This window comes from Elephas maximus, chromosome 4 (genome assembly GCF_024166365.1).
Source record: "Elephas maximus indicus isolate mEleMax1 chromosome 4, mEleMax1 primary haplotype, whole genome shotgun sequence".
NCBI classification, from domain to species: domain Eukaryota; kingdom Metazoa; phylum Chordata; class Mammalia; order Proboscidea; family Elephantidae; genus Elephas; species Elephas maximus.
The window spans coordinates 116,569,337-116,597,316 of record NC_064822.1 but is presented as its reverse complement, the minus strand read 5'-3'; the positions used below and the strand labels follow the sequence as shown (position 1 = coordinate 116,597,316).

At 37.5% G+C, this 27,980-nt stretch overlaps 1 protein-coding gene across 1 annotated transcript; it reads left to right on the top strand.

The window, feature by feature from the left end:
* Positions 1 to 27,980, top strand: PTGES3 (prostaglandin E synthase 3). The gene is made up of 8 exons (XM_049883608.1): positions 1 to 373; positions 21,456 to 21,569; positions 21,711 to 21,780; positions 22,315 to 22,413; positions 23,472 to 23,561; positions 25,871 to 25,933; positions 26,769 to 26,793; positions 27,061 to 27,980. Coding segments are annotated over exons 1-8 (483 nt in total). The 5' UTR covers positions 1 to 371; the 3' UTR covers positions 27,081 to 27,980.

The window sequence follows — 27,980 nt, the reverse complement described above, 5'->3', positions numbered from 1 at the left end:
TAGAAAGCCGCGCCGGAGCCCGAAAACAAGGACTGCGCACGCGCGGCGGCAGGGCCCGGGTATTTTGCTGCGTCACCAGCCGCCGCCCGGCCTCACCACCCCTCGCTTGCACGCACGCACGTTCATTCTCTGTCCTCGCGCCCCTTTTCCTACACTTTCCTCCTCTCTCCGACCGGAGGAGCCGCTCTCTCCGCGCGTTGCATTCTGGGGACCCAGGCCGAGCCCGCTGCGACCGCCGCCGCCGTCGTCTGAAGGAAGCGAAAGGAGGCCACGACCGGGGAGAAAATCCCGGAGTCGCCACCCTAGAGGAGTCAATTCCCCAGCAGCTGCCGCCAGAGAGGCCCGCCCACCTGTCCCCTGCCCCGTTCACAATGTGAGTGCGACACCCCGCCAAGCGAAGGTCGGCTCAGAGGGAGGCCGAGGCCACGCCGGTGGCTGCCGGGAAGCTGGCCCCTACTCCCCCCCCCCTTCGCTCCTCTGCTTGCATGCTTCCCTCTGTGGTGGCAGTCGTTCCTGCCTGGGGATGGGAGGTCTAGTGTCCTTGTTCCGGTTACTGTTTGCGGGTGGAGGATATTTTTCTTCCACATGGCCGCTTTTCTCCCCTCTAAACCTCCCTCAGCGCCCCGGTGCTGGAAAATTTCAGTTTCCCTCCCTTTCGCGCTCTGGGTTACCCGTAACTCTGCGTAATTTAGCTTTAGGCCTTAATCTGTGAGCTTTTGGCCATGCGGACGCTCTGGAGGCGTGGACTATCGTGGGTTGCCACTTTGCTTCTTGGGCAGTCTGGTTCTACTGCTCCGTGATGCCAGGACCAGGCCCTGGGCCAAATGCACCTGTGGTGGGTGCGACCAGAACACTGATGGTGCTCGCTGGTGGAGCACCATGCGGCCCTCCGCCGTGAGCGACTGGTACTGCTAGGCAACTAGAGACCACGCCGTCACCACGACTTACTTCCCTCTCGGGCGTCTTGATTTGTTGAGTATGGGTCCTTCGGGCCTTCTCCTAACTCCAGTCTCTTGAAAGGAATGAAAGTTGCCAAAACTCAGCCGTGTTCCTGGCAGCGAGGAGTTAAACTATTAAGCAGGTAGTTTTGCACGTGTCGAACCGAAAGATATTTGTGGGCATTTTCCATGTTTCACATTAAAACTTCAGAAGAAGTATCATTATGGTACCACAATTTAAGTAAAGATTAAATAGGTATGTAATTGCTTTCTTGTTTAAATTTTTGTTTATATGCAGGTGACTACAGATTTTTTATGTATCTTAGTTTTCTTATAACAAAAGCTTGGTGATTTTAACCAAGTAAGAATTCTTGGTACTGCCACTTCTAGACCATACATTGTTAGGAAAAAGTGTACCTTTTCAGATGTAAGAACTGCCGATTTTGTAGAGTTTTTGTTACTAACTGACCCAAAAAGTGATATATGGAGAACAAAAAACTGGAACCATTTTTATTCCTATGAAAAAATGACACTTTGTGGCCCAAAATTTTTTTTTTAATTTATAGATTATTTTTTAAAATAAGGGTACGTATTGAACACAAAATAACGTTGAATTTTTAAGTTTTACTCAGTAACACAGTGATCTTGATGGTGAGTATATTGGGCCAGAAATCTAAATGTGTAAATGAGGGATATGCTATAGCCAATTGATGACTGAGAACAAGCCTCAATAATAAAGCATGTATTTTCTTGTGAGAATATATTAGAATTTTGGAGAATTTTTTTTCTCCCACAGAAGTGGCATCTAATGGAAGATTTGAATCTATATAAAACAGGTTTTACTTTTCCCTTTGAAATCTTCGTTCTAAATAATGTGTCAGTCTGGAAGATAGAGTAGGATTAATACTAAATTTGATGTGGAGTTCTTGTCCATCCTAATTGAATTCAGGGAAGTATGTATTAAACTTCCCAAAATGTTTGTTTATAAATCGAGAACTGTAAGCTTTATATTTTTTGTTGAAATCTTCCCATTACTCCCCTTAAGTTTCCCCTAGTCAGTAGTTGTTACTGAAGAGGTTAAGCCTTGTATACTTTGGGAATTCTTAGTAGAGGAGAAAATTGTCAGATAAAAGTACCAATTTTTTTTTTTAACAATGTAGCCAAGTAAAAATCTTTTCATGAAGAAATAACGTGTTTAAAATAAAACACTTTTTGGAGATCGCATAATGTGGTTTAATAAGTAATGAAACTTAAGGCTATGTAGATATGTAAAAACTCAGATGAAAAGTGTAGCAAACTTGCAAAAAAGCAGTGGATAGGCTATACTTACAAGACTCTACCTTTTCTTTGGTTCCTTTGAGGGAACCAGGTAAATTTCATCCTCTTTAAATTGTTTGTTCAATATGTGCCATCTTGTAAGTTCTTCTGGAGATCTTGTTGAACTTAAGTGAGCTATTTGAGTTGGAAGAGACCTTTGATTGGGTCATCTAGTCCTAGGAACAGTCTGGCTGATAAGGGTTCATTTTGTCGATGCCTGTAATAAACTATTTTTTAATGTGGAGAGACGTTTATGCTGGATGTCTTAAGGATTTTGGGTGTTTTTCCTGTATTTGAAAGCTTTTTATTAGTGATTTCCCAGTTAAGATTCTTTAAGCCTTAATCACGTTATAAAAGTTTTGTCAAGTGACTTAGAAAGGAGCGCTGGATCTATCCTACTTAAAGGAGAGTGGGAATTTAGCACTTCCCACCTGCATTTGGGAAACCCTGGTGGCATAATGGTTACAAGTTTGGCTGCTAACCAAAAGGGCAGCAGTTCGAATCCACCAGGCACTCCTTGGGAACCCTATGGAACAGTTCTGCTTTGTCCTAAAGTGTCTCTGTGAGTCAGAACCAACTCTGGCGGTGGGTTTGGTTTGGTTCTCCCGCCTTTAATACTTACCCAAACCTAATCTTGCAGGGTGTGGGTAGGTTGTCTAGAAACAACAGTGACTGTTTTGAACGTTGGTTAAAATCTTAACTTTGCCATTACATAGCTTTCATGGAATTGATCAGTCTTCAGCTTCCAAAACAAATTGTTATAGTGAGCATGTGGTATATAGTTAATTTCTATTTAAAATGCGCATTTGATAGATATGGGAAGAGTAACTGATGATGGCCTTTGTTCAGCGTTGATTTCCTAACACTGTAACCTGGTAACTGGATTTTCTTTTGTTTTTATACTTAGTTAGACTTTAACTAGAAGGCAGTAGAAACTGGACATGACAGATTGCTTCGCAAGCCAGTATTACATGCTAAACTAAGATTCTCCTGGAAAATTGTGTTTTCTTGTTTTAAACCCCTCTAGAAGCTATTATCATTTTAGGGTCTTATGTGATTAGTGATAGCCCCGTATTAAGAAAAAAAAAAAATAAGTGTAATGGCAACTTTTTAGAATAAACCTAAACAAACAGAAAAACTTAAATCATATTTTATCTCAGTTTTTCAAGGGAAAATTGTGTCTGCCGTATTTCTCAGGAAATACAAAGTGAATACTAGACTTTTTATTATTTACTATATGAATTGGCAATAATAGATTTTAAATTGAGACCCACTTCCCCAGGACACCTTTGAACGTAACCATTTTCCAGAAAAATTCTGATTACTTTCAACCTTTCCTTGAGCAGTATGCCCTTCTGCAGCCATGTATTCCAAAGTCAAATAAAATGCGCTTTTATGGATTTTCTGTGCCATAGTTGCTCTTCTTATGTAGACATGCTTTATTGGTAGTGTTTACGTCAGGGTCTTTTTACAGCATATTTAATTATCTTTGTGTACTGAGATGATACAAACCACAGTTTATTAAGTTTTTTTTTTTTTTTTTTTAGATTCAGTATCTAGCTCTTAAAATAGCAATTGACGCAGTGCTAATTAGTATCCTAAGGAGTTGGTTCCAATGCTGTTGGAATTCCTTACAGAAAGTATGTTTTTTCCACATCACAAGAAGGGGAATAGCAATTTCCCAGGTTGTCCTGGAGTTCATTTTTATTCATCATATAAACTACTACTTAGGTTAAAATCTGTGCCACTTCCTAACATGCAGTAATAGAGCACTGAGGCCTTAAAATTTTTCTGTAATGGAGATAATAAAAGATAGACAGTTGACCTTGTTTGAGTCATTCATGTGAAGAAAAATTATTTTATCTGCTTGGGGGATGTTAAAGGGAAGAATGTACAAAAATGAGAATTCAAGGTCATAGAGTTGTTTGGAAGAAACCAGGGTTTTGAACTGGTTCAAACCGTTTCGTTCATGGCCATTGAAGCGAAACAGGACCTGAAGTTTTACAGTTTGGCAGATGTGGCACAGTACACCAAACCAAACCCACTGCCTTCAAGTCAAGGACAGAGTAGAACTGCCTCATAGAGTTTCCAAGGAGCACTTGGTGGATTCGAACTGCCGTCCTTTTGGTTAGCAGCTGTGGCATTTAACCGCTACATCACCAGAGTTTCCCACAGTACCCTAAATGGGAAAAATTCCGAGTTGAAACCCTGGAATAGGAGATTAGAAAGTGGCATAGTGAGCCCTTTCAGGAGTCTGATAAATGAGATTGGGTTATTGGCAGGACTGTAGAAGAGCTACACATACGTGAAGCAGCGCAGTCAGCTGCCGTCTTTCAGTGGGGCAGCGCTGTTGCAGGCTGCTCAGAATTGATGGCAAGAGATTTGGTTGCTATGCAACACATACGCTGTTCTTGTTCTCTAAAAGGGAGTTTAACTTTCTACCAGGGCTTTGACCCATAGTTTTTCCTGTTCTGGCTATGTTCCTGGTTCACCATAACTTTAAAATTTGAATCTGTTACAGTGAATGATTCCTCAGTTGTGGCTGAGTCGGGCAGAACCTGTTTGAAGCCCTGGAAGAAACATACTAACTTGGGGGGGGGGGGGCGGGGAGGCTTTATGAACAACTTTAATCTCTGTTTTTATTTTAACAAAAGAGCTAGCATAGAGGTTCACAAACATTTTTGGATTGTGTTGCCCTTGATATCTTGGTAATTTTTTCACTATAGTGCTAGGTAGTTCTATTTATTAGCTAATTGGGTCCAAGCAGTATAATATTTTGTCCTAACAATTTAGTAGTATTGTTAGCTTTCATCAAGTAGGCCCACAATTCAATAGCAACCCTGTGCACAACCGCATGGGGCTATTGTGGTCCCTGGGGTTCTCATTGACTGATTTTTCTGAAGTGTATTGCCAGACCCTTCTTCTTAGTCCATCTTAGAATCGAAGCTCCTCTGAAATCTGTTTAGTATCATAGCAGTATGCAGCCTCCACTGACAGATGGGTGGTGTTTGTACATAACGTACGTTGGCTTGGAATCGAACTCCAGTTTCCTGCATGGAAGGTGTAAATTCTATCACTGAACCACCAGTGTCCTGAACAACCTAGTAGCTGTTTGAAAAAATAGTGTAAGTTTAAAGAAAACATTTTTTTTCTTACGTAACTACTTACTGATAGGCTATGTATGCCTTTTGGTCACTGTATAACTTCTGAAACCATGAAATCAGATTAGGTATTTCCATCTCACTTTCTGTTCCCTATTGGTTTATGTAGGCACTTGTCTTTTTCTTTCAGCAGCCACCAAAAATCTGCCAATAAGTGCCCAGGGACACCCCACTCTGCCAGCAAACCTCTTGCCTATGAAGGTGTTCAGCTTTTTAGCTCTATCTTTCCCTTTTAAGTCTAGCAGGATGGCAAAACTGACCAATCCCCTCATTACGGTTCCATGCACCTTATTTGTATTAGCATCAAGTTGTCCCATCTCCTTAGTGGGCTATAAGCACCTTATTTGTGTAGTCCCACACAATCATTTTGTAGGAGTCACAAATACTTTGTGGCTAAAAGGGCCATATTATATTAGCTGCACCGCAACCCTCTCCTTTAAAATACTCTCCCACGACCCTGGAAGTTTGTTTACAGTGCCTCCATGCGCCTTGGGAATTGCAGGACAGCATGTTCATGTGGATCTCCTTTCCAGGAAGTTTTTTATTATAGTACAGCTGATGTATAGCAGATCTGCAAATACATGAGGCATATCTTGGAGTTTCTCTGAGCAAAGAATATGTGTATGAGCGAGAGTTCGGTTTCTGACACATGTAGGCAGGACTTTGGATAACTACTTAAGGAAAAACTACTCAGTCTATGAACCTAAGACTATGTTTTCCTTTTCTGTAGCATTGTGTTCATGTCTCTTTACTTACCACAAACAAATAAATTTACCGGTGTCTTAAGTCTCTTTTGCAAATGATATACCAGTTCACAAACTTTAAAAAAAAAAAGTAAATCTCATCTTTCTAACATCCTTTATTTTTTGCTGCTGATTTTGTTTTAATGAGTTTTGTTTTTCTTGTATGATATTTGAAGATATGTATCTAGGAGTACCTGGGTGGTACAAACAGTTAAGCGCTAGACTACTAGCTGAAAGGTTGGCAGTTCAGGCTCACCCAGAGGTACTTTGAAAGACAGGCTTGGTGATCTGCTTCTGAAAGGTCACAGCCTTAAAAACTGTGGAGCAGTTCTACTGTGCATACATGGGGGTGGCCTTGAGTTGGAATTGAATACACGGCAATGAACAACAGTAAAGAGCTAGTCTTCTGATTCCTGTTTCCAAATTTCATAGTGATCTTTAATTCAGACAAACATGCTCCATGAAGAAAACACTCAAGAGGATTATTATTTTGAATAAAGTATGTGAGGTTTTGTACTATTGGAGAATATATTACTAAGGAAAGCTACCCTGTGATGCACCACCTATTTATGCCTCAAGAAGGATAAACCATTTTTAGTAATGAATCTGATTCCTCTCATCTCCCCTATTATTTCTTAGGAGAAGGCTTTTGATTAAAATTTCATCGAATTTGAATGTAAGTTTAAGGGCAGGGAATTTTGTCTTTGTTTTGTTGACTTCCATATCTAGAATTTTAGAACAGTTGGCTGGCACCACGTCCAGTAAATGTTTAACAGAGAATGTTTAGACTTTCCATGCATGATCTGAGCTCAGAATACATTTAGCTGTATGACTGCTACATGAGGTGCTTGCCTGTGAGAGGTGGGACTAATTGGCGTCTCCTACTGTTGGTCCTGTCATCTAGTATATAACACCTAAAGTCAAATTAACTGTTCTGGATTATACTGGTTGGAAAGTAGATTGGCAGTTGGGGATTGAAAGAGTTTTTAAGAGTCATCTATAAGTCAAATCCTCGGTTTTATATTAAGGCTTTTTGCTGTGTTTTGGGAAGCCTGGAAAAGAGGTAACACAAAGTCAGTATATACTCTCAAAATGTATTTGACTTGCTTGTGAGGAGATTATTTTGGGAATGTTTAGTTTATTGGTTACGTTTTGGTCAGATCAATCTGTCTCAACCTTGGATCCGCACCATAGATACCCCTTTAACTGATTCTACTCTTTAACCTTCCCTTCCTTTTTTTTTTTTTTCCCCTTAATCTGAAGAAAGCTTTTCAGTCAAAATTAATCCAGTTAAACTTTTACTTTTTTCTGTGTTTGTGGTTGATTTCTGTATGAGACCATTAATAGAAGATAAAAATTTATAAAACCAATTGCTGTTGAGTCAACTGACTCATGGTGACCCCGTGGGTGTCAGAGTAAAGCTGTGCTGCATGGGATTTTCAGCGACTGATATTTTAGAAGTAGATGGCCAAGCATGTCTTCTGAGCTGCCTCTGGGTGGACTTGAACTTTCAAACTTTTTTTTGGTATCCGGGTGCATTAACTGTCTACACCATGCAGAGACTCCGAAAAACTTAATGATTAAACGGGAAAATATTTTTATATCTATTAAGATTCTTGTTAATTAGTATATGTCTGTATCACATTTTGCAGTCCTTGGAATACTCGTACAAAAGTGGAGCATTTTTATTAAATGGCATCTTTTTCTCTAGTACATTTGTTTCTCTGTATGGGTATATGATCAGCTGATAGTATCTAAATTTTTTTCCAGTGATTTACAATAATAATTCAAATATTAACAATGAGTCGTTATACTTGCATATGGTAGAAACTATTTAAAAAAAAATCTGATTGGGGACTGCCATTAGACAAAGGTATTAAAGGTTAGATTGCTAGGGGAAATAAAGCAGAATGATGTGGAATTCTGTGTAATTGTATGGGAAATGAAGAGTGTGTTTGTGTGTTTGTACTCCCATCTCCCTTTCCAAATTTGAATTAATATGGTATTAACTAAGATTTGTAGGCTTTACATTGCATTCTGAAAATTTTGTTTTGTTTTACTAAATTCTGATATATAAAACCCCAGTGCAGTTGAGTTGATTCCAACTCATAGCGACCCTATAGGACAGAGTAGAACTGCCCCATAGAGTTTCCAAGGAGCACCTGATGGATTTGAACTGCCAACCCTTTGGTTAGCAGCCGTAGCACTTAACCACTACACCACCAGGGTTTCCTCTGATATATAGATCTCAGATTTATCAGGCTTGCTATGTGATGGTCCAGAGTAACTGCTTATAAAAACTACGGGAGATTGGAAATTCGAGAGAAAAAGGAAATAAAGATGTTGGAGCTTTGCCCAAAGTGTTGAATGTTAGAGAAGTGTCATATGCTGTAAAATTCTGTTACACCTGCTACTCACTTATCAACATGTTAAGGTTCCAAAGACCAGGTCGTTATGTGAAAATCGGCGTTATTTGAAAATGGAGGTTGACTGCATCTGATCACAAAATGGAGGATAACTACATCATTACACAACTGCCAGACCACTGAGAATCAGGGCCAAAGTTGACACATAACCTTAGCTCTCACTCTCGGGGTTACTCTGCCTTGCACCTCAACATTCATTACTGCCAGACATACATTATTAATGTGCAAAATAGTTGAATAGTAGCTTTTTTACTATTCTAAATGCATAATGTCAGATAATGAGGTAGTTGACAAGGAGTGGGTGCATATCCAGTGTTTCTTGGATTTTTCTATTAATTTTATTTGTCAGCATGCCTCTACTGTTGCAATTATTTTTTCCCTAAAAAAAAAAAATAATTTCAGGTGTTTTAATTATTTTTTATAATTCAGTATGACTTGCACATAGTAAACTATCAAAAGAATTGCAATAATGGGGAAATTTTCCTTTGCAATTTTTTCCTATTTGGCTTTGCTGGTGCTTTTTTTTTTTAATAGAGTGGTGCTTGTCGTTTCTACAAATTAGAATTAGAACCCATTAGTTTCTAGCATATTAAAACCTGTAGTATTTGGGAACAAATACGGTTTCCACTCTGTCCTTGCAAGACTGACTGAAACTCAACTATAGAAGAGAATTTTAGGTTATACAAAATTTAATTGCTTGAATTGGCATACAGCTCTTAATATTGAGCTTTGAAGAGCTTGTCAGAAGAGCATGGAATGTCTTACTGTGTGTTTCTTTCCACCCTTTTTAAAGTAGTGGATTATTTATATATTGTATGCAGAGGTGGAAAAGTGTTTGCATATTGTGGGTATGTTACTAATAAAATGAATTATCAGACTTACACAATTGTTAGAAATTTTGCCAGTGATAGTATAGAAGATGGACATGAATCCAATGTAACTAGTCTAGGAACTAGAGTTAAACTAGCGCCTCTTTGTGGGTTAATGAGAAAAAAAAGTATTGTGAACCTCATAGATGGCAAAAGGGAGTCATAAACATTCAGTTCTACTTTTGAATATGTGCTGTTTACTGGCTTGGATTAAATAGGCCTTTTTTTTTCCCCCTCCCTCAGAATTGTATTTTTGACGGTTTAGATCAGGGTTAGCAAATTTCTATAAAGGGTCAGCTAGTAAAGATTAGGCTTTGCAGGTCACAGATGTCTCAGTCCCACATTCATATTTTATAACTCTTTAAAAATATGAAGACTGTTCTTAGCTCTTGAGGTGACCCCTCCTTTAGATCAATTAGATCTGTTTTATTATCTGGAAAATTATATAAGCCTAGATTGTTGGATGTGAATTTGAGGAAAGAAAAAAAGATTCTATCTGGTGCCAACATTCTTAAATATGACTGAACACCTCTACACTGTGTTCAGTTTTTAAATATGTTGTTAGTTGCTGTCAAGTCAATTCTAACTCAGGGCTACCCAGTGTGTGCAGGGTAGAACTGTTACGTACTGTTTTCAAGGTTGTGGCCTTTCAGAAGCAGGTCATCAGGCCTCTGTGTGGGTTGAATCAGGGTTTTGAACGGGTTCAGACTGGTTCAGTTGTGGCCAACGAAGCGAATACTGAACAGACCCAAATTATTTTTAATTTGGTGTAGCAGAATTATAACTGAACAGGGAAAATTACGGGTCAAAGCCCTGAAATGGGAGGCTTGGAAGAGCAGTGAGCCCTTTCAGAAACCTGAGATTTTAGAAGTGGGAGATTAGACTATTGCCAGGACTGTGGAGAGCAACCAGGGCTGAATTAAGGCATGTGAGGGCCCTAAAACTTGGTAATCTGTGGTGCCCCTGCCTCTGCTTACTCATTCATTGGAACAGGGTGTGTGAGATATACATATATATATATACACACACATATATACACACATACATATATATATACATATATACACACACACGCGCATATATATATACGCACACTCAGAGCCTTGGGGGTTCGGTGGTTAAGAGCTCGGCTGCTAACCAAAAGGTTGGCGGTTCAAATCTACCAGCTGCTCCTCAGAAACCCTGTGGGCTAGTACTACTATGTCCTGTAGGGTCACTGTGAGTCAGATCAAATCGACGGGAGTGGGTTTTACATATGCATACATACATGTTTGTCTTTCAGTTTGTCATACTGTGGTGGCTTGTGTGTTGCTGTGATGCAGGAAGCTGTGTCACTGGTATTTCAAATCCAGCAGGGTCACCCATGGTGGACAGGTTTCAGCAGAGCTTCCAGACTAGGGCAGACTAGTAAGAAGGACCTGGCGGTCTACTTCTGGAAAGATTGGCCAGTGAAAACCTTATGGATAACAGCAGGAACATTGTCTCATGCCGTACTGGAAGACAAGCCCCTCAGGTTGGAAGGCACTCAAAATACAACTCAGGAAGAGCTGCCCCCTCAAAGTAGAGTGGACCTTAATAAAGCTTTCTTTGCCTGATGTGACAGGACTTAAAATGATAAAACAGCGGCAGACATCCATTAGTAATTGGAACGTGGATTGTATGAAGTGTGAATCAAGGAAAACTAGAAGTTGTAAAAATGAAATGAAAAGCATGAAGATCACTAGGCTTTAGTAAGTTGAAAGAGACTGGTTTTGACCACTTTGAATCGGATAGTCATACGGTCTACTGGGAATGACACATTGAAGAGTAATGACATCACATTCATTGTCCAAAAAAAAAAATTTTTTTTTTTTTTCAAGATCTGTCTTGAAGTATAATGTTGTCAGTGAAAGGTTAATGTCCACACATGTACAAGGAAGACCTGTTAATACAACTGTTACTCAGATTTATGCACCAACCATTAATGTCAAAGATGAAGAAGTTGAAGATTTTTACCATCTTCTGCAGTCTAAAATTGATCAAACGTGCAATCAGGATGCATTGAAAATTACTGGTGATTGGAATGCAAAAGTTGGAAACAAAGAAGGATAAGTAGTTGGGAAATGCGGCCTTGGAGATAGAAATGACTCTGGAGATCACATGATAGAATTTTGCAAGACCAATGACTTATTCATTGCAGATATCTTTTTTTCAATAACACAAGTAAATGGCAGCTATACTTGTGGACCTGCCAGGTGGAATACACGGGAACCAAATTGACTACATCTGAGGAAAGAGACGATGGAGAAGCTCCAAATCATCAATCAAAACAAGGCCAGGGGCCGACTGTGGAACAATCAACTGCTCATGTGCAAGTTTAAGTTGAGGCTGGAGAAAATTAGCAAGTCCACAAGAGTCAAAGTGTGACCTTGAGTGTATCCCACCTGAAATTAGCATCTCAAGAATAGATTTGATGCATTGAACACTAATGACTAAATACGAAACAGGTTGTGGGATGACATCAAGGATTTTATACATGAAAAAGCAAAAGGTCATTAAAAAGGAAGGAAAGAATGGATCAAAATGGATGTGAGAAGAGACACTGAAACTTCCTCTTGAATGTAGAGTAGCTAGAGCGAATGAAAGGAATGATGAAGTAGAAGAGCTGAACAGAAGATTTCAAAGGGTGGCTCTAAGGAGACAAAATATTATAATAATGAAATGTGCAGGGAGTTAGAAAACCAAAAAGGAAGAACATGCTCGCCATTTCTCAGGCTGAAAAAAAATGAAGAAAAAATTAAAGACTTGAGTGCCAATATTGTAGGATTCAACAGGGAAAATAATGAATGACATAGGAAGCATCAGAACAAAATGTAATACACAGAGTCACTATACCAAAAAGAATTGGTCGGTTTTCAACTTTTTCAGGAGGTAGCATGCGATCAAGAACCGATGGCATTGAAGGAAGAAGTCCAGACTGCATTGAAGGCATTGTGGAAAAACAAGGCTCCAGGAATTGACAGAATACCAGTTGAGATTTCAAAGGAATGCAGTGCTGGAGGGACTCACTTGTTTATGCCAAGAAATTTGGAAGACAGCTAGCTATCTTGCCAACTGACTGGAAGAGATCCATAATTTGCCCATTCCCAAGAAGGTGATCTGACAGAGTGCGGAAATCATGGAACGGTATCAGTAATCACACACAAGTAAAATTTTGCTGAAGATCGTTAAAAAATGGTTGCAGCAGTACATCGATGGAACTGCCAGAAATTTAAGCTTGATTCAGAAGAGTATGTGGAAAGAAGAATATCGTGCTGATGTCGGATGGATCTGGGCTGAAAGCAGAGAATATCAGAAAGGTCTTTACCTGTGTTTTATTGACTATGCAGAGGCACTCGACTGTGTGGATGGATCATAACAAATTATGGATAACATTGCGAAGAATGAGAATTCCAGAACAGTTGTGCCAGTGAGCAACGTATGTATAAACCAAGAGGCAGATGAAACAGAAGTGGATACTGGGTAGTTTAAAATCAGGAAAGGTGTATGTCAGGGTTTTATCATTTTACTGTATATATATGTATATGTGTGTGTGTGTGTGTGTGTGTGTGTACGATGAGCAGGTAATCTGAGAAGCTGGGCCATATGAAGAAGAACACCCCATCCGGTTTAGAGGAAGACTTATTAACCTGTGATTACAGATGGCACAGCATTGCTTGCTGAAAGAGGACTTGAAGCGCTTATTGATGAAGATTAAACACTACAGCCTTCAGTATGGATTACACCGTAACGTAAAGGAAACAAAAATTCTCATAACTGTACCAATAAGCAGCATCTTGATTAACAGAAAATATTGAAGTTGTCAAGAATTTCATTTTACTTGAATCCATAGTCAACGCCCATGGAAGCAATAGTTAGGAAATCAAATGACTTTTGCATTAGGCAGATCTGCTGCAAAGGGACCTCTTTAAAGTGTTAAAAACAAACGATGTCAACTTCGAGGACTAGGTGCACCTGACCCAAGTCATGTATTTTCAGTTGCCTCATACGCATGTGAGAGGTGGGATTAATAAGGAAGACCAAAGAATTGTTGATGCATTTGAATTATGGTTTGTGAAGAACATTGAATCTACTGTGGACTGCCAGAAGAATGAACAAATCTGTCTTAGAAGAACCAGAATGCTCCTGAAAAGTGAGGTTGGTGGGACTTTGTCCCATGTACTTTGGACATGTTATCAGGAGAAACCAGCCCCTAGGGAAGGACATACATCATGCTTGGTAAAGTAGAAGGTCAGTGCAAAAGAGGAAGGCCCTCTGTGAGATAGAGTGACACAGTGGCTGCAACAAGGGGCTCAAACATGGCGACGATTGTGAGGATGGCGCAGGACTGAGCAGTGATTTGTCCTGTTCGTACGGTTGCTGTGAGTTAGAACTGACTTGACAGCACCTAACAACAACGTGTGTGTGTCTGTGTCTGTGTGTCTTAGCTATCCATGATGTAACTTCTTTTTAAATGTGTCTGTAATATTAATACTAGCAATTGAATACACAAGTGGGATATGCCATGGGAGCGGCATGAGATGAACTGGATTATAAAATTTTTAGTGGATGTGTGGGGTACTCAGATTTTTACTGTATGCCACTTTTTCTGCAAAAGAATATTCTAGATCATCTACAGCAAACAAAATGTGCCAGTGAATTTAGTTGTTTAAACATCAGTGTAAAATTCTGTTGATCTCCCACAATGAAAAATTGACTTTCACCAATTTTGCTTTAAACTGGCTTGTACTTCAATTTTGATTCTTTTATTGTAACAGCTGATATAATTATACATGAACAAATGATAAGATGTCAAAGAAAATTTAATGAGGAAACATACTACAACAAATGACTTATTTTTAGATTTTTTATCTAAAACATGTTATAATTAAAAACATTTTTTTCTGTTCTTTGCTCTTATAAATTCTTCGGCGTTCTCGTCACAAACTGCTGAACCATAATCTACTTCAATACATAATAAGCATAATCAAGTTTTTCTTGAGTCACTGTTGTACGCTGAGGGGTTTTAGTCTCTTTAGGGATAAAAATGAGCATTCTGTTGTGGAGTTTGATCATGAAAGTCAGGAATATGTGTTAAGCAATTTCAACTTTGTGAAATATGCATTGTGTCTTCTATTATCGAATCATGTATGCCTACATGAGTAAAATTTGTCTTCAGTGAATCTGCTAAGTTGGTTCTTACATAAGAATGAAATTGTTGAACTTCTCTGTAAAGGTTTGTATTTAAGAAGGCTGCACTAATTTTGGGAATGCCTTCGTTCATTCTTCAGCCAGTATACCCATATTGTTTAAGGAGGAAAAACTATTTGAAAGGGCTCTTCATGCAAGATTCAAGTGTATCGATGATGGAGTTCTTCGTTACTCAGAACTGATCCCTGACACTCGGTGATACTTCTGGAGTATCACTACTTGCAACAGTGAACTGCTTGATAATACGTATTTGTTTTGTTATTGAATTTCTCAAATTCTTCTTTTAAACTACGTAAATAATTGGTAATGACTGGTAGAGATCTATGCATGTCTTTAAATTCTGAATCTTGGAGAGCTTGACTCAGCCCATGAAAATGCTGCAATATATTATTCCACATGACCAACATAAATACATACTCTAGTGTTTGCGTTTTCTTGACAAAAGCTTCTCTTTTGGTATCTACTGTTTGTGTCTGGTCTTCAGCAATATTTTCTAAAGCATCTAGAATCTGAGTATATGATTCCAGGATCGCACTCGTTGCTACAGCATGTGCTTTCCAGTGTGTATTCTAACTGAACAGTAGGAAAAAAAATCACCTGCTTGTGGACGATAATCTACTGTGCTACATCCTGTAAGACTAAGTGAATAAGTAGCATGTGGTATGAATACAGCAGTTTTATAACATTCTAAAATTTTCTGTTGTATGCTTTTATAACACCTTGACATTGGCAGCATTGTCATAGGACTGGCTTCTGCACTTAAATACCAATTTTGCAGTTTGTTCACCAGAGTGACTTTTTAAGCTAGTAAATGTGATAAATGCCTTGACAGGTTTCCCATCTTTTGGAGATACGTATCTTAAAACAATACATAGCTGATCTGTATAAGAGAGTCCAGGAGTGGAATCTGCAGACAAACTGAACTATTGAGGTATACTTATTTCACTGAAGGTAACTGATCAAACTTTATCACATATTGAGTTTATTAATTTTTCACGTTGTTTTAGACACAGAGGATGGGTTGCCCTTTCCTGTGTTAATCATATTTCTGAGATGTGACCTGCTAAAAATGGATCAGGCTGAGCAACCAGTTCAAGTAAACCTCAAAAACTTCCATTTTGCGGGAACCCAGACACTTCTTTCTTCCTCAAAAAGATAGTCCACATTCAGCTATTGTTACAATGATAGCAACAATGTGTTTCAAAACCACTTCCTAGTATAGTAATTCCCTCTTATCCACAGGCGATACGTTCTAAGACCTACCATGGGTGCCTGAGACCACGTATAGTACCAAACTGTTTCATGTTTTTCAATCATTTGGCTTGTGCCAATTGCTGAATCCAGCGGTAGTGAATTTAGGACTGACTAGTTTGGAAATAAAACAATATACACAGCCAACAGATGGAGGCCAGAGTAGCCACTCCCTCTTAGGATTTTTACATTAGCTTTGCACCCTAGAAATGTATTTACTACAGCAAGGAATGGATTCGGAATTTGGAACAAATTGTTTATATATCGCTATTAGTAATTTCAGCACTAGCCTTACTAGTACAGTGATTTGCATGCATTAAACTTGAGCATTGAAGGAAGCCTTTTTTATCTTCTGCAAGATTTCATTTTTGTACTCCCCTTAGTTGTTGCCATTTCGTTTTACCTGGATGTAAAATTGTCACATTTTACATTTGGTTCTATTGTAGCAAATAAATTTAGTAACTGAAGATAGATAAAACTTACTTTGAATGTGGACATTAACACAAATTTATATTTGAAAATTTGTAAATAGAAAAAATTGATTTGGAACAAGTAATTTTGTTCTTCACGTCTGAGATCAAAAGAAATAGCGCAGGGCATTTGGAAATAATTTCATTCATCATTTGATGTTAATGGTGGGCCCTTTGCACGTCTCCACGAATGTTTTTCATCTTGAAATACTTGAAACTTGCGCGCACACTTACCATCCATCGATGCTGTGTCTTTGTCGTTCATTAGACTACTGCGGATACACTGTAGGGGCGAGAGCAATCCCAAAGAGCGTGGTACACAGATAAAAGGGTATGTTCAATCTGAAGAAACGTTTTGGTTTGCTTTGTGTGTGGGAACAGGGCCAGATATGTCAAAAATCATGTGATTGTAGTTCTGCTGGCACATTCTTATGTGGTCAACAAGAGAGAACTAAATGTGTGGTATACCCAATTGGTACGAAATTTTAAAAATATAATTGTTGTATACAAAATTTGCAAAATGTATATTTTATTTCTTTGTGGAATTGTTCAGCTTCCATAGTTGGAAATATGTACATAATTGATGAAACAATAGCTCCACTTTTCGACAAGCAAGTTTGTTCTGAGAGTCGTAACAGTATCAATTTCTTAAAAGAAGGTCAGTCTGAAGGGAAATGGAAAATAAAAAATACGTTAATATGATTTTAATGGTGTAAATATTCATTTAATTTCTTTCCTCAAGGAATTGTTCATTTTCCTTACACAGAAATACATAAAATCTTAATATAATGTTGTGATAAGTGCTCTTTGTTGTGTTTTTGGAAGACGAATTCAGAAACACTCATCTCAAAACAAACATTTTGCACGATAAACACTGAATTTTTTGTCCTCTCAATGTGCCTCATAACCTTATTAGCATATATAAATATCAAGACTTGTGTCCCATGCAACAGACAGTAAAAAACAAAACTCACTTGATACATAGAACTTTTTGTTAGATAAATATTAATATTTCCAATATTGGACATTTGGTATGTTAATATTAGTTATTTACCCATGTTACTGTTAAATGCATGCTAGATTGCATCTTTATGTATGCCAAACATGTTAAAGTTACAAGTATTATTTACAAAACTTAGGACATAACTCTGTAAATGCTGTATGGTTGAAAAGTAATTTGATGGAATTCATTGTAGTGGTCGACTTGAGTTCCCTCGATTTTGCGCGTCATCTAGGATTGGAGCTCCCATTGGTTGTTTACTAGGGCGTGCGCAAGAGCATACGCTTGTCTTTGTATCATGGCAAAGAGCATTACTGGGTCTCCTCATTGGAGTTGCTGGATCAGCAGACATGGATATACAGGATGGATCAGAGATCTGTTACCTATTAATAATAACCCGTCCTTGCCCAGTGACAGCTCATAATGAATCAGTTGTGTATTGGGTGAATGTAGCAAGAGTTAGACCTGACAGCCCATCCTCACCTCTTGTTTATTAGAAAGAAATAGTATACCCCCAAGAGACCCACCAAGGTAAGGAGTTTCAGTTACACAGTAGGAGAGAGATGTCAATGAAGATGTTGAGGTGGTTGGGGCCTCATAACTTAAAGCCCTCATGACCTCGGGTGAACTTCGTTTCCTACTGGCATGTTCCCAAGCACTGGAGCTGGTGTCAGTTTCAGTTAGTACCCTGCCAGCTCTCTTATACTACGACACTTGATTTTACTTGTTTGCTTGGCATCTGTAGATCTTGGCTTCGGACAACTGGTGCCCCGTTTTGTTGTTGCTGTAAGCACGTACTTACCTTGCTTATTGGGTAATCCTTCCCTGAGAGGGACACACATTCAAAGTGGCATCGTCAGCCTCCATATTTGAGTAAGGCACTGCTGTTTCCAGCTTTGCGGGTCAAGAGATTTGGCTGTTACGCAACGCACATGTTGCTCGTATTTTCTAAGAGGAAGACTAAGTTTCTAGCAGGGCTTGAACCCATAATTTTTCCTGTTCAGTTATCATCCTGGTTCACCCACATTTTTAAACTGTAAATTTGCTTCATTATCCGTGACTGAACCAGGCAGAACCATTTCAAAGCACTGCCAACCTTTCGGCTAGTATTTGAGCACCTAACCATTTGTGCTACCCAGGGGACTCCTAGTATTTTTTAATATAGCCATTGTAATGACCAGGTCATTATCAGCATGCTTGCCTTCTGCTACTACGTGCAACATATAAACCTGTTGCCGTCGAGCCAATTCCAACTCGTTGTGACCTTATGGGACAGAGTAGAACTGCTCCATAGGGTTTCCAAGGAGCAGCTGGTGGATTTGAACTGCTGACATTTTGGTTAGCAGCCGAGTTCTTAGCCATTGTCCTACCAGGACTCCATGTGCAGCGTATAGTATTGATTTAACTGAAATCACAAGTTAATTAGGAAGCCTTATGTATAGAAAGTTGTTAATGCATATGTTCTTAATATACAACTTTTACAAAGTAAATAGTAGTTAAGTATCTTCAGATTATGTTGTTTAATGTGGCTACAAAAGTATTTTATTTACCAGAATTTTCTTACTCTGTCCTATAGAGTCACTATGAGTCAGGATGGACTTGATAGCAATGGGTTTTGTTTTGTTTTTTTTTTTTTTTGGTTAATGAGATACCTATTTGTGAAACGTTGGGAAAAGAGTACTCTCATTAACTATGTTAATTTTATTATGGAATTTTTTTCAAACACAAAAGATAATGTATATAGCCGTTGCTGTCTAGTCCAGTCTGACTCGTAGTGACCCTGTAGGATAGAGTAGAACTGCCCCATAGAGTTTGCAAGGAGTGCCTGGTGGATTTGAACTGCCGACCTTTTCGTTAGCAACCGTAGCACTTAAGCACTACACCACCAGGTTTCCACAACATATAAGTATGTATAAAAAAGATACGATGAATCCTCATGTACCCACCACTTAGTTTTAACCATTACCAATACAGGGTCAGTTGTATTTCCTCTATCTTCCTTCCTCTCACCCCACTGGATTATTCTAAATTAAATCTCGGACATAATTCTTAAAAAAATAAGAAACATTTGCAATCTAGATACCAATGGCAACTAGCAGGTGCTGTTCAACAAAACAAATTTCTGAAATTTTAGAGTAAATATTAATTGGACATTAATTTACCATTTTTCTGTGTTCTAAATGAATGGAAAAGATTTTCTTGCTTTTTTATTTCTTAAATTAATGGGATTCCGTAATTAGTCTGAGTTGCTGTAAAGGAAAAATGAGTACCATGTCAGAGTAATTTAATGTCATTAAAAAGGGGTATTATGAGTGTTTTCAGATATCCATAAAAGTCAATAGAGTAGTAAGTTTCTGTGCATATATCAATAATCCAAATTCAAAACTCAGCAGGCTTTTGCCATATTATACTTCATGCCTTTTTCCTCTCCTGAAGTTATTTCAAGCATACCTAACAGGCTTTAGTTTTCATCTTGAACGGACATATTTTCCTAAAAAACAATACCTTCCACACCCAACAAAACTAACCATTCCTATATATGTACCCTGTCTACATCCAGATCTCCAGAGTTGTTTCAGTAATCTCTCAATATTTAATTTATTTGAATTACGATACAAAACCACATTCACAAATTTTACTTGTTGGCTACATCTCTTTGGTCTCTTTTAACGTAGTTTCTCTTTTTTCCTTCATGCCACTGACTGGTTTAAAAAAGCCATGTTCTAGATTTGTTACTGCCTGCAGGATCATGTAACTTGTTCCTTTTCCTATTCTCTGTAGACTAGAAGTGAGCTTTAAAGGTTTGGTTAGGTTGAAGTTAAAACAAGAATATATCATACGTGGTACCGTGGACTACTTCATAGCGTATCAAAATCCAATGTGTGTATGGTTGTCCCATTTTTGTGATGCTTTAAGATTGATCATAAGTTCTCATCACCTTCATCTAATCATTAATGGTTTTATCCATTGAAATGAAATTAATTAATCAAAAGTTTCCCTCATGAACGGGCACTGATTATCATGAATAGAGGTTCACAAAGGGAAGGAAGAATGCCTAATTCTTCTTTAATTGCCAATTTTAAAGAATTTGGTGCTCTAGCACCTTCTGGTGACGAAGAATTGTGGGTAGTTTGTTTTATACATGGGTAGGGCTCTAATAGGAGCCCTAATGGCAAAATATTTAAGCACTCAGTTGCTAACCAAGAAAGGTTGGCAGTTCAAACCCACTCAGAGGCTCTGGGGGCGAAAAGACCTGGCAGTTTGCTCCTGTAAAGATTGTTGTGTACTGTCTAATCGATTCCAATTCGTAGTGACCTCACATGAGAGAGTAGAACTTCCTCATAGGGTTCCCTAGAGTGGCTGGTGGGTTTGAACTGCCAACCCTCTGGATAGCAGCCCAGCTCATTTAACCGTTGTGCCACCAGGGCTTGTGAAGATTACAGCCTAGAAAATCCTATGGGAGGGTATGCTACTCTGCTACATGGGGTCACTATGAGTCAATTGACTGGATGGCACCTAACAGCAACAGGGCTCTTGTTTGCCTTCCCCCCCCCCCCAAAAAAAAAGTTGCTTCATGTAGTCAGAAATAAGACGCAGATGAGAACATTTTTTTGAAGACAGAGACTGATTTCCCATATTTTTTTATTCCCCCCCACAGTTCCTAGCATTCTAAGCAGAGATGTTGGATAATATATTTTGCTTGTCAGTGATTTAGTTCCCTTATTTATTAATTTTGTAGGTTTTAATTTTAGGAGCTCTAAAGGAATAGCCCATAAACCTGCTTATGTGCTAGGTAAATGATTAATCTGATCCCTCCTATCATTAAATTACTACCATTTTAGATTTGTACCTTGTTAGAGCCCTGTGTTGTAACTTGGAATAAAGCGGTTAGGGTAAGAATATGGTTTCAGTTTGAAAATGTAATAAACTGCCTCAAAATAATGCTGTAATGGAGTAGGGGAGTATATTACTACATGCTAAACTTCGGAGATTATGTAAATATTCAGTTAATGCCTTCCAGCTGACTTTGTCTAATTTTATCTCTTTGTAGGCAGCCTGCTTCTGCAAAGTGGTACGATCGAAGGGACTATGTCTTTATTGAATTTTGTGTTGAAGACAGTAGAGATGTTAATGTAAATTTTGAGAAATCCAAACTTACATTCAGGTAAATTACTGTTTTATATCATTGGGTAAAAAGCTTATTTCAGCCGTCTCAATAATTCTGTCTTGCTGTTTTGTTATTTTCATAGAAGTTACTACTAATCTTCACCTGTTTGAAGAGGCTTATTTTTTTTTTTTTTTACAGTTGTCTTGGAGGAAGTGATAATTTTAAACATTTAAATGAAATTGACCTTTTTAACTGTATTGATCCAAACGTAAGTAGTCTCGATGCCTTAATCCTGATTTAAATCATGAGGAAATGGACATACTTCAAGTACTTTTTTTAGTAGTAAAAAGTAATTTTTTTTAAGCAGTTGAGACAGTAACTAGATATATATTTCTGTTTTGCAATATCTTTTCCCCTTTTTTCAAACTATTTCTGCATACTCTTTTCACCCTGTGTAGACCTAGGATTGTGCTCTTAAGGCTCATCTAAGAATACAAAAAACCAAACCCATTGGCATCAAGTTGATTCTAATGCGTATCTAAGAATAACCTTTAAAGCGGTCCATGGTTGTACCATATTTAATTATTACTTCTTTCAGGTTTTATTGTATTCATCATGTGCAGGGATGTCTTTGGGGTCTGTCTTTGCAATTCGTTAGTTGGTGAAATATTTAGTCTTGGGGATGTTCTTTTCAGTCCAGAGAAAGAAATTAGAAAAGAGAAGTGGCGAATGATGAGCTACTTTCTGTCCTTTAGTGACACTGGAGAGAGAAATGGTGTAATGGTTTTGTTTTTGTTTTTAGGATTCCAAGCATAAAAGAACGGACAGATCAATCTTATGTTGTTTACGAAAAGGAGAATCTGGCCAGTCATGGCCAAGGTTAACAAAAGAAAGAGCAAAGGTAAGTTTGTTTAAGTAATGAAAGTGAAAAATAAACCATACGTTTCTGTCATAAGGAACATGGTGTTTTTGTTACATAGCTAAATACTGTTAAAGCCTTTTTCTCTACTTTGAGATTTATTAGTTTTAACTTAACACCAAGTATGATCAGAATAAGATCAATTACTAGTTGATGCAGAATCTCTTGCATAAACACTTAGAAGCCTTTATAAATTACTCATGTATCATGTGGAAATGTAATCGATGCCACTGAAAAAATAAGTCACAACAGTCTCTGAGACTGGATCCTATCCGTGGGAAAAAAATTTTTTTTTATTGGTTAAAAGGGTGGGTTTGTTGGTGAAGTTTATTTAAAATACCTTTTATCAAGGAACTACATAAAGTTTACCAATTTTTGTGATACGTAATTTGTACATATAGTTACTAATGTATGGTTTTCAAACATTGACAGTTACCCATGGTAAAAAAAAAAAAAAAAAAACATTGCATTGCAGTATAGTACAATCACTCATCTGTCAGTTCGTCCTACTGCAGTGGCTTGCGTGTTGCTTTGCCACCAGTATTTCAGATACCAGCTGGGTCACCCATGGTGGGCAGGTTTCAGCAGAGCTTCCAGACTAAGACAGACTAGGATAAAGGACCTGGCTATCTACTTACGAAAAAATTGGCCAGTGAAGACCTTATGAATAGCAGTGGAACATTGTCTGATACAGTGCCAGAAGATGAGCCCCCTTGACTGTGAGGATGGTGCTGAACCAGGTAGCGTTTTGTTCTGTTGTATGTAGGGGTCGCTGTAAGTTGGAACCGACTCAGCAGCGCCTAACAACAACACACAAATAGATACATAACAATTGTGGGAGATGTTTCGTAAAACTGTATTCACCATTATTACGTTCGATACCACTGATTTTTCTGTTGTAGTCTAGTCTTTTTTTGTGCTGATTTCATGCCCTACTGCTGCGTATGAACCCACAGTTTGAAAAATGCAGTCTTTCCAAGGTGCTTACTAGTGAGTTGAATTTAACCTAATCATAAGGTGATGTTTGTGTTGGTCAATAGCTTAATTGGCTTAGTGTGGACTTCAATAATTGGAAAGACTGGGAAGATGATTCAGATGAAGACATGTCTAATTTTGACCGTTTCTCTGAGGTAAGTTCTTTTAAATGCATTCTTCTTCCTTCTCCATAATAGAGTCCATTTAATATGGTTTTCAGTACCTACTGGTCTTTTAAAAAAAAAAAAAAAAAAAAAATTTTTTTTTTTCTCTCTAAGAAATGCATTATTGTAGGACCATTCTGCAGTAACAGCAAAGAAGAATCTTAATGCTCATTTAATCCTGAAGTTTAATATTCTTTCATGATTTTCTTTCCTTTTTTTAGATTGAGTTAGATTCTAAAGTTGATGTATAAAGGTGAAAAATAAACCATACAGTCAATCCAGCACAACTGGATTTTATTTCAGCATTGGAACAGGTTGCTTTTTTGGAGCATAAATGCAGTAATTGGCTTGCATTTTGGGACCATGTAATATGAATATAAATCTTTAAACATGAGAATCATAGTCAATACAGTGAGACACACTGAGAGGTATACAGGGATATTTTTAGTTTGCAAATACTAGAGAAGATAGGCGTAAGCCTGTCTTCCAAGATGTCACCCAAATACATATTGCAACATTAAAAAAAAAATTAAGGATCTCTCTTTAGGTAGAATAGACCTTATCAAATGTACTAGAGTAAAGCTGATTAGAATGTAGAACATTAGTTTGTGAGTTGGAAATAGACTCATGAAATACATTTCTCATTGCAATTTGAAATCAATTAACTGGACTTTATTTGGACACTTAAAAGGAGCTAAGTTTCCAGCTGTGTGTATGGAACTGCTTATTTAACATCTCACATGGTTTCAGGCACCTTGATTTCAGTTGGGGGTGGGAGGTGGGTAAGGGAATATTGTATTCTTGTGATTGTTCTCAATTGTGTTATTCCTTACCTTCAGTGATTAGTGCCACCATTTATCCAGCTGTGCAAGTCAGAACTTAACATTGTTCTCCTTCATTGCCTCCCTTATACCCAGTATAACATTAACTATCTTTTTGTTGTTGCCGTTGTTCTTTTACCTACTAAAGAGCTCTTGAATATGTTTCGTTCTCTCTAGCGCTACTGCCATTGTATCCTCAGCATCTAGCATGATGCTTGACATACTTTGAGCACATTTTTCTAGCTCAAAGAAATTTAAGAATATTCACCACTGCCGTTGGAGGTAGGGAAACTCTATTAGTTACTCATATTATTGCACAGAATTTTTTTTTCCATTTAATATTTTCTTTTTGTTGAAAATACACACAGCAGAACATAAACCAATTCAACAATTTCTACATGTACAGTTCAGTGGTGTTGATTACATTCAAGTTGTTGTGCACCCGTTCTCACCCTCTTCTGAATTGTTCTTCCCGTTGACATAAATTCACTGCCCCATAAACTTCCTGTCTAACTTTTCAATCTGCTATTGTCACTTCGATCCCATATAGATAGTTCTTTAAAAGAGGACAATGTTTATGCACAGAATTTTTACTGAGAGATTTTACTAGGTATCTTTTCAGACTTCCTTTAAATTCTAAAATCTGGGTAAGCATTTTTCTAAAGACTTCGGATTTTGTTAGCAAAGTTATGCACATGGTTATGTAATTTTTTTTCCTGAAATATAAAGGCAAAAATTTTTAACTTTGTATAAGGTAAGTTCCTCCTCCTTCTGATATAGTTGTTTAGTCTTTGGTTATCCGTATCTCTTCAAATAATATACTGCTTGCTTTATGATTAGAAACAACTAAAGGTGGGGAATTACTGCTTTATGTAAGTGTGCTCCAAGTTTGTTAGTCCCAGTTTATTATGAGTAGTTTTTTTTTTTTAGTATACAAGGGGATTTTCCAGTGTGTACCTCTTTCAAGAATGTTTACTTGCTGTTCTTGACTTGTAGTTATTGATGTTCAGTCTTCAGTATTCAGAACTTTTATATAAACTAATCATTCCTAACATCTTTATTTATTGGTTCTTCACAGTATTTAAAACCATAATGAGAATAGCATATAAAATACATGCCACCTAGCTTAAAATACAAACCTTCACTTACAAATGAATCCCATTCTTTTCTTAGTGGTTAGAGGTGACCACAGTTTAGAATTTGGTATTTAATTTCTTCATACATAGATATTTTAATGAATGGCTTTTTGTAAATCTTCACTTTCTTCATTGAGAACTTAGTTAACTTCTGCAGCTTTCAGGATTTTATCATAATTACCTATAATCTACCTTTTTCCAGAAGGGAAGATGCTTATGTTTATTTTGTGTTTTTCATTGGTGGAAATTTATGATAGACTTAAGGTTTACTCTGGGACATGCAACCTAATAATTAGGGTTTAATTTAACATAATTTTTAAACTAATTTTTACACTTCAAATAGATGATGAACAACATGGGTGGTGATGAGGATGTAGATTTACCAGAAGTAGATGGAGCAGATGATGTAAGTCTATAAATTCTTTTCTCTGTTTACTTTAATAGTAAGAAACAATGTATTTATAGGTTGTTTTATAGACTTTAGGTTTTTTTTTGTGTGTGTGTGTGTGGTTTTCCAAAAAAATTTAATAGGGAAAAGCAGTTTTTTAAATGTCCCCATTTCTGAGGAATGGGTACCTAATAGGGAACTTGGGGTCCATGGACCATTTTTAAAGGACCAGATTTCCAAAGAATCGTTGCATAAAGGCATCATATACCCTATTCACTTAAGAGCTGGTTTAGTGATTATTTTGGCTTTGTCATTTAGACTAAGAATAAAAACTATAAACAGGTTTTACAGCAGGACTAATCAGAGACTATAATAAACAGGTGGACATTGTGAATTTGTAAGAGGAGGAATACTAGACCACTTTCTTGACATTTTTCCTTCACCATTCTGTTAACATCTTGTAGAAAGTTGTTCGAGTTTGGAAGATGTTTACTTAGACTAATCCAATAGCCAAGATTAGAGTTCAGTGTCTTCTGTCATTCCAGTATCTTCATATTGAACCATTTTTCCTCTTGCATTGAATGCAGAGAGAATAGAGGGACCCATTTTGTACCAGGATTTAGTCTGACTGATAGGATGGAATTTAGAGAGGGCTAAATTTTCACCAAAAGGCACACACCAACTTTTACAGGAAGGTAGCTCAAGTCCAGTGATTAAATTTCCAGGCTTGTTATAACCACATGCCTTTGCTACTTTAATCAAAAAGTATAGTGTTTCAGCTTTAAAGTAAACTGTTCAGTTAGCAGAGGAATTTTTGATCAACTTGGTAACTGTTTTTTCCCCCCTTCTGCAGGACTCACAAGACAGTGATGATGAAAGTAAGTGCCTTTGTACAAAGTATACTTACATAGCAGTGTTTCACATCAGAGACCAAAGTGTCAGGATAGAGAAGTTGACAGTTTTTAAAATAAAAGTGATTATTTCTTTATAGTCTTTAAAGCAGGAATTTGAATGATTTGAAGATAGTAAGACAACCAGTTAATTCGTTAGGAAGACAACTCTATTGTTGGCTGCTTTTCCAATAAGACTTTTTAAAAGTTGGTAGATCATATTTTTGTACTTAATACTTTTTAAAATTCTTTCAGAAATGCCGGACCTGGAGTAAGGAATATTGTCATCACCGGGATTTTGAGAAAGAAAAATAACTTCTCTACAAGATTTCATAATTGGAAGAATTCCTGAGTTGATAGCTCTAAAGGCAGATGCTATTTGCCTTCTTTAACCCATTTTTCAACTTGTTTGTTTTTTAAAAGGCTTCACTAAGGGTTGATAATGTACCATTGTATGGGGGCAATTTTAAGTCAGCTAAGGCAATAACCTTATGCATGAACATTTCCCAGACTTCATGAAACTGTTGAGGTCTTAGGCAATTGATAAAGCAGTTGTAATAAATAAAACATTTCACCTAAGTCTCCTTTACTTCGTAACACAGATACTGACTTGATAGGAAGCTCTCAGCTTAAGGAAAGATAACCAAATTTTAGATTTTAGAACTTGGGCTCAAAGTGGCTGAAACAAACTGGCAGACACCTTAAACTGGTAACCTGCTCTTCCTCTGGTGTATCTTCAGATTTGTTCCACTAAAGTTTTATTTTTCAAGAAATTTACTTCACATTATTGTACGTTAAGTGATCACTCATCAGTGTTCCAAATGTATCTTAGCTAAAACTAGTGAATGCCCTAATTTAGATGGTTTTTGAAGCCTGTACATTTGGTATTGTTTGACCCTTAAGCTTTTACATCTCTTAGCATGGAGGACGAAGAAAGGCTGTACATTGTTGCTTGAGAGTCTGTACATTTAGACCAAATTTGTATTTTCATTGTCAGTATGGCAAATGAGTGAAAAAATGTTAATACACTATTGGATTTTTTTATTATTATTATTATTTCTTTTTTTTTTTTTTTTATTCAGCTTATACCAGAGCTGAAAATCTCAATTTGTGTTCATGACAGTGGGGATTTTTTTTAATATCTACATTCTTTCTAATAAACTGTTGGAAGACTT

What these genes read in the sequence shown, in the direction of transcription:
- PTGES3 (XM_049883608.1), top strand. An exon ending in TAACAAAAGAAAGAGCAAAG is followed by an intron (nt 22,414 to 23,471) that starts GTAAGTTTGTTT and finishes GTTGGTCAATAG; the next exon opens with CTTAATTGGCTTAGTGTGGA. An exon ending in AAGTAGATGGAGCAGATGAT is followed by an intron (nt 25,934 to 26,768) that starts GTAAGTCTATAA and finishes CCCCTTCTGCAG; the next exon opens with GACTCACAAGACAGTGATGA.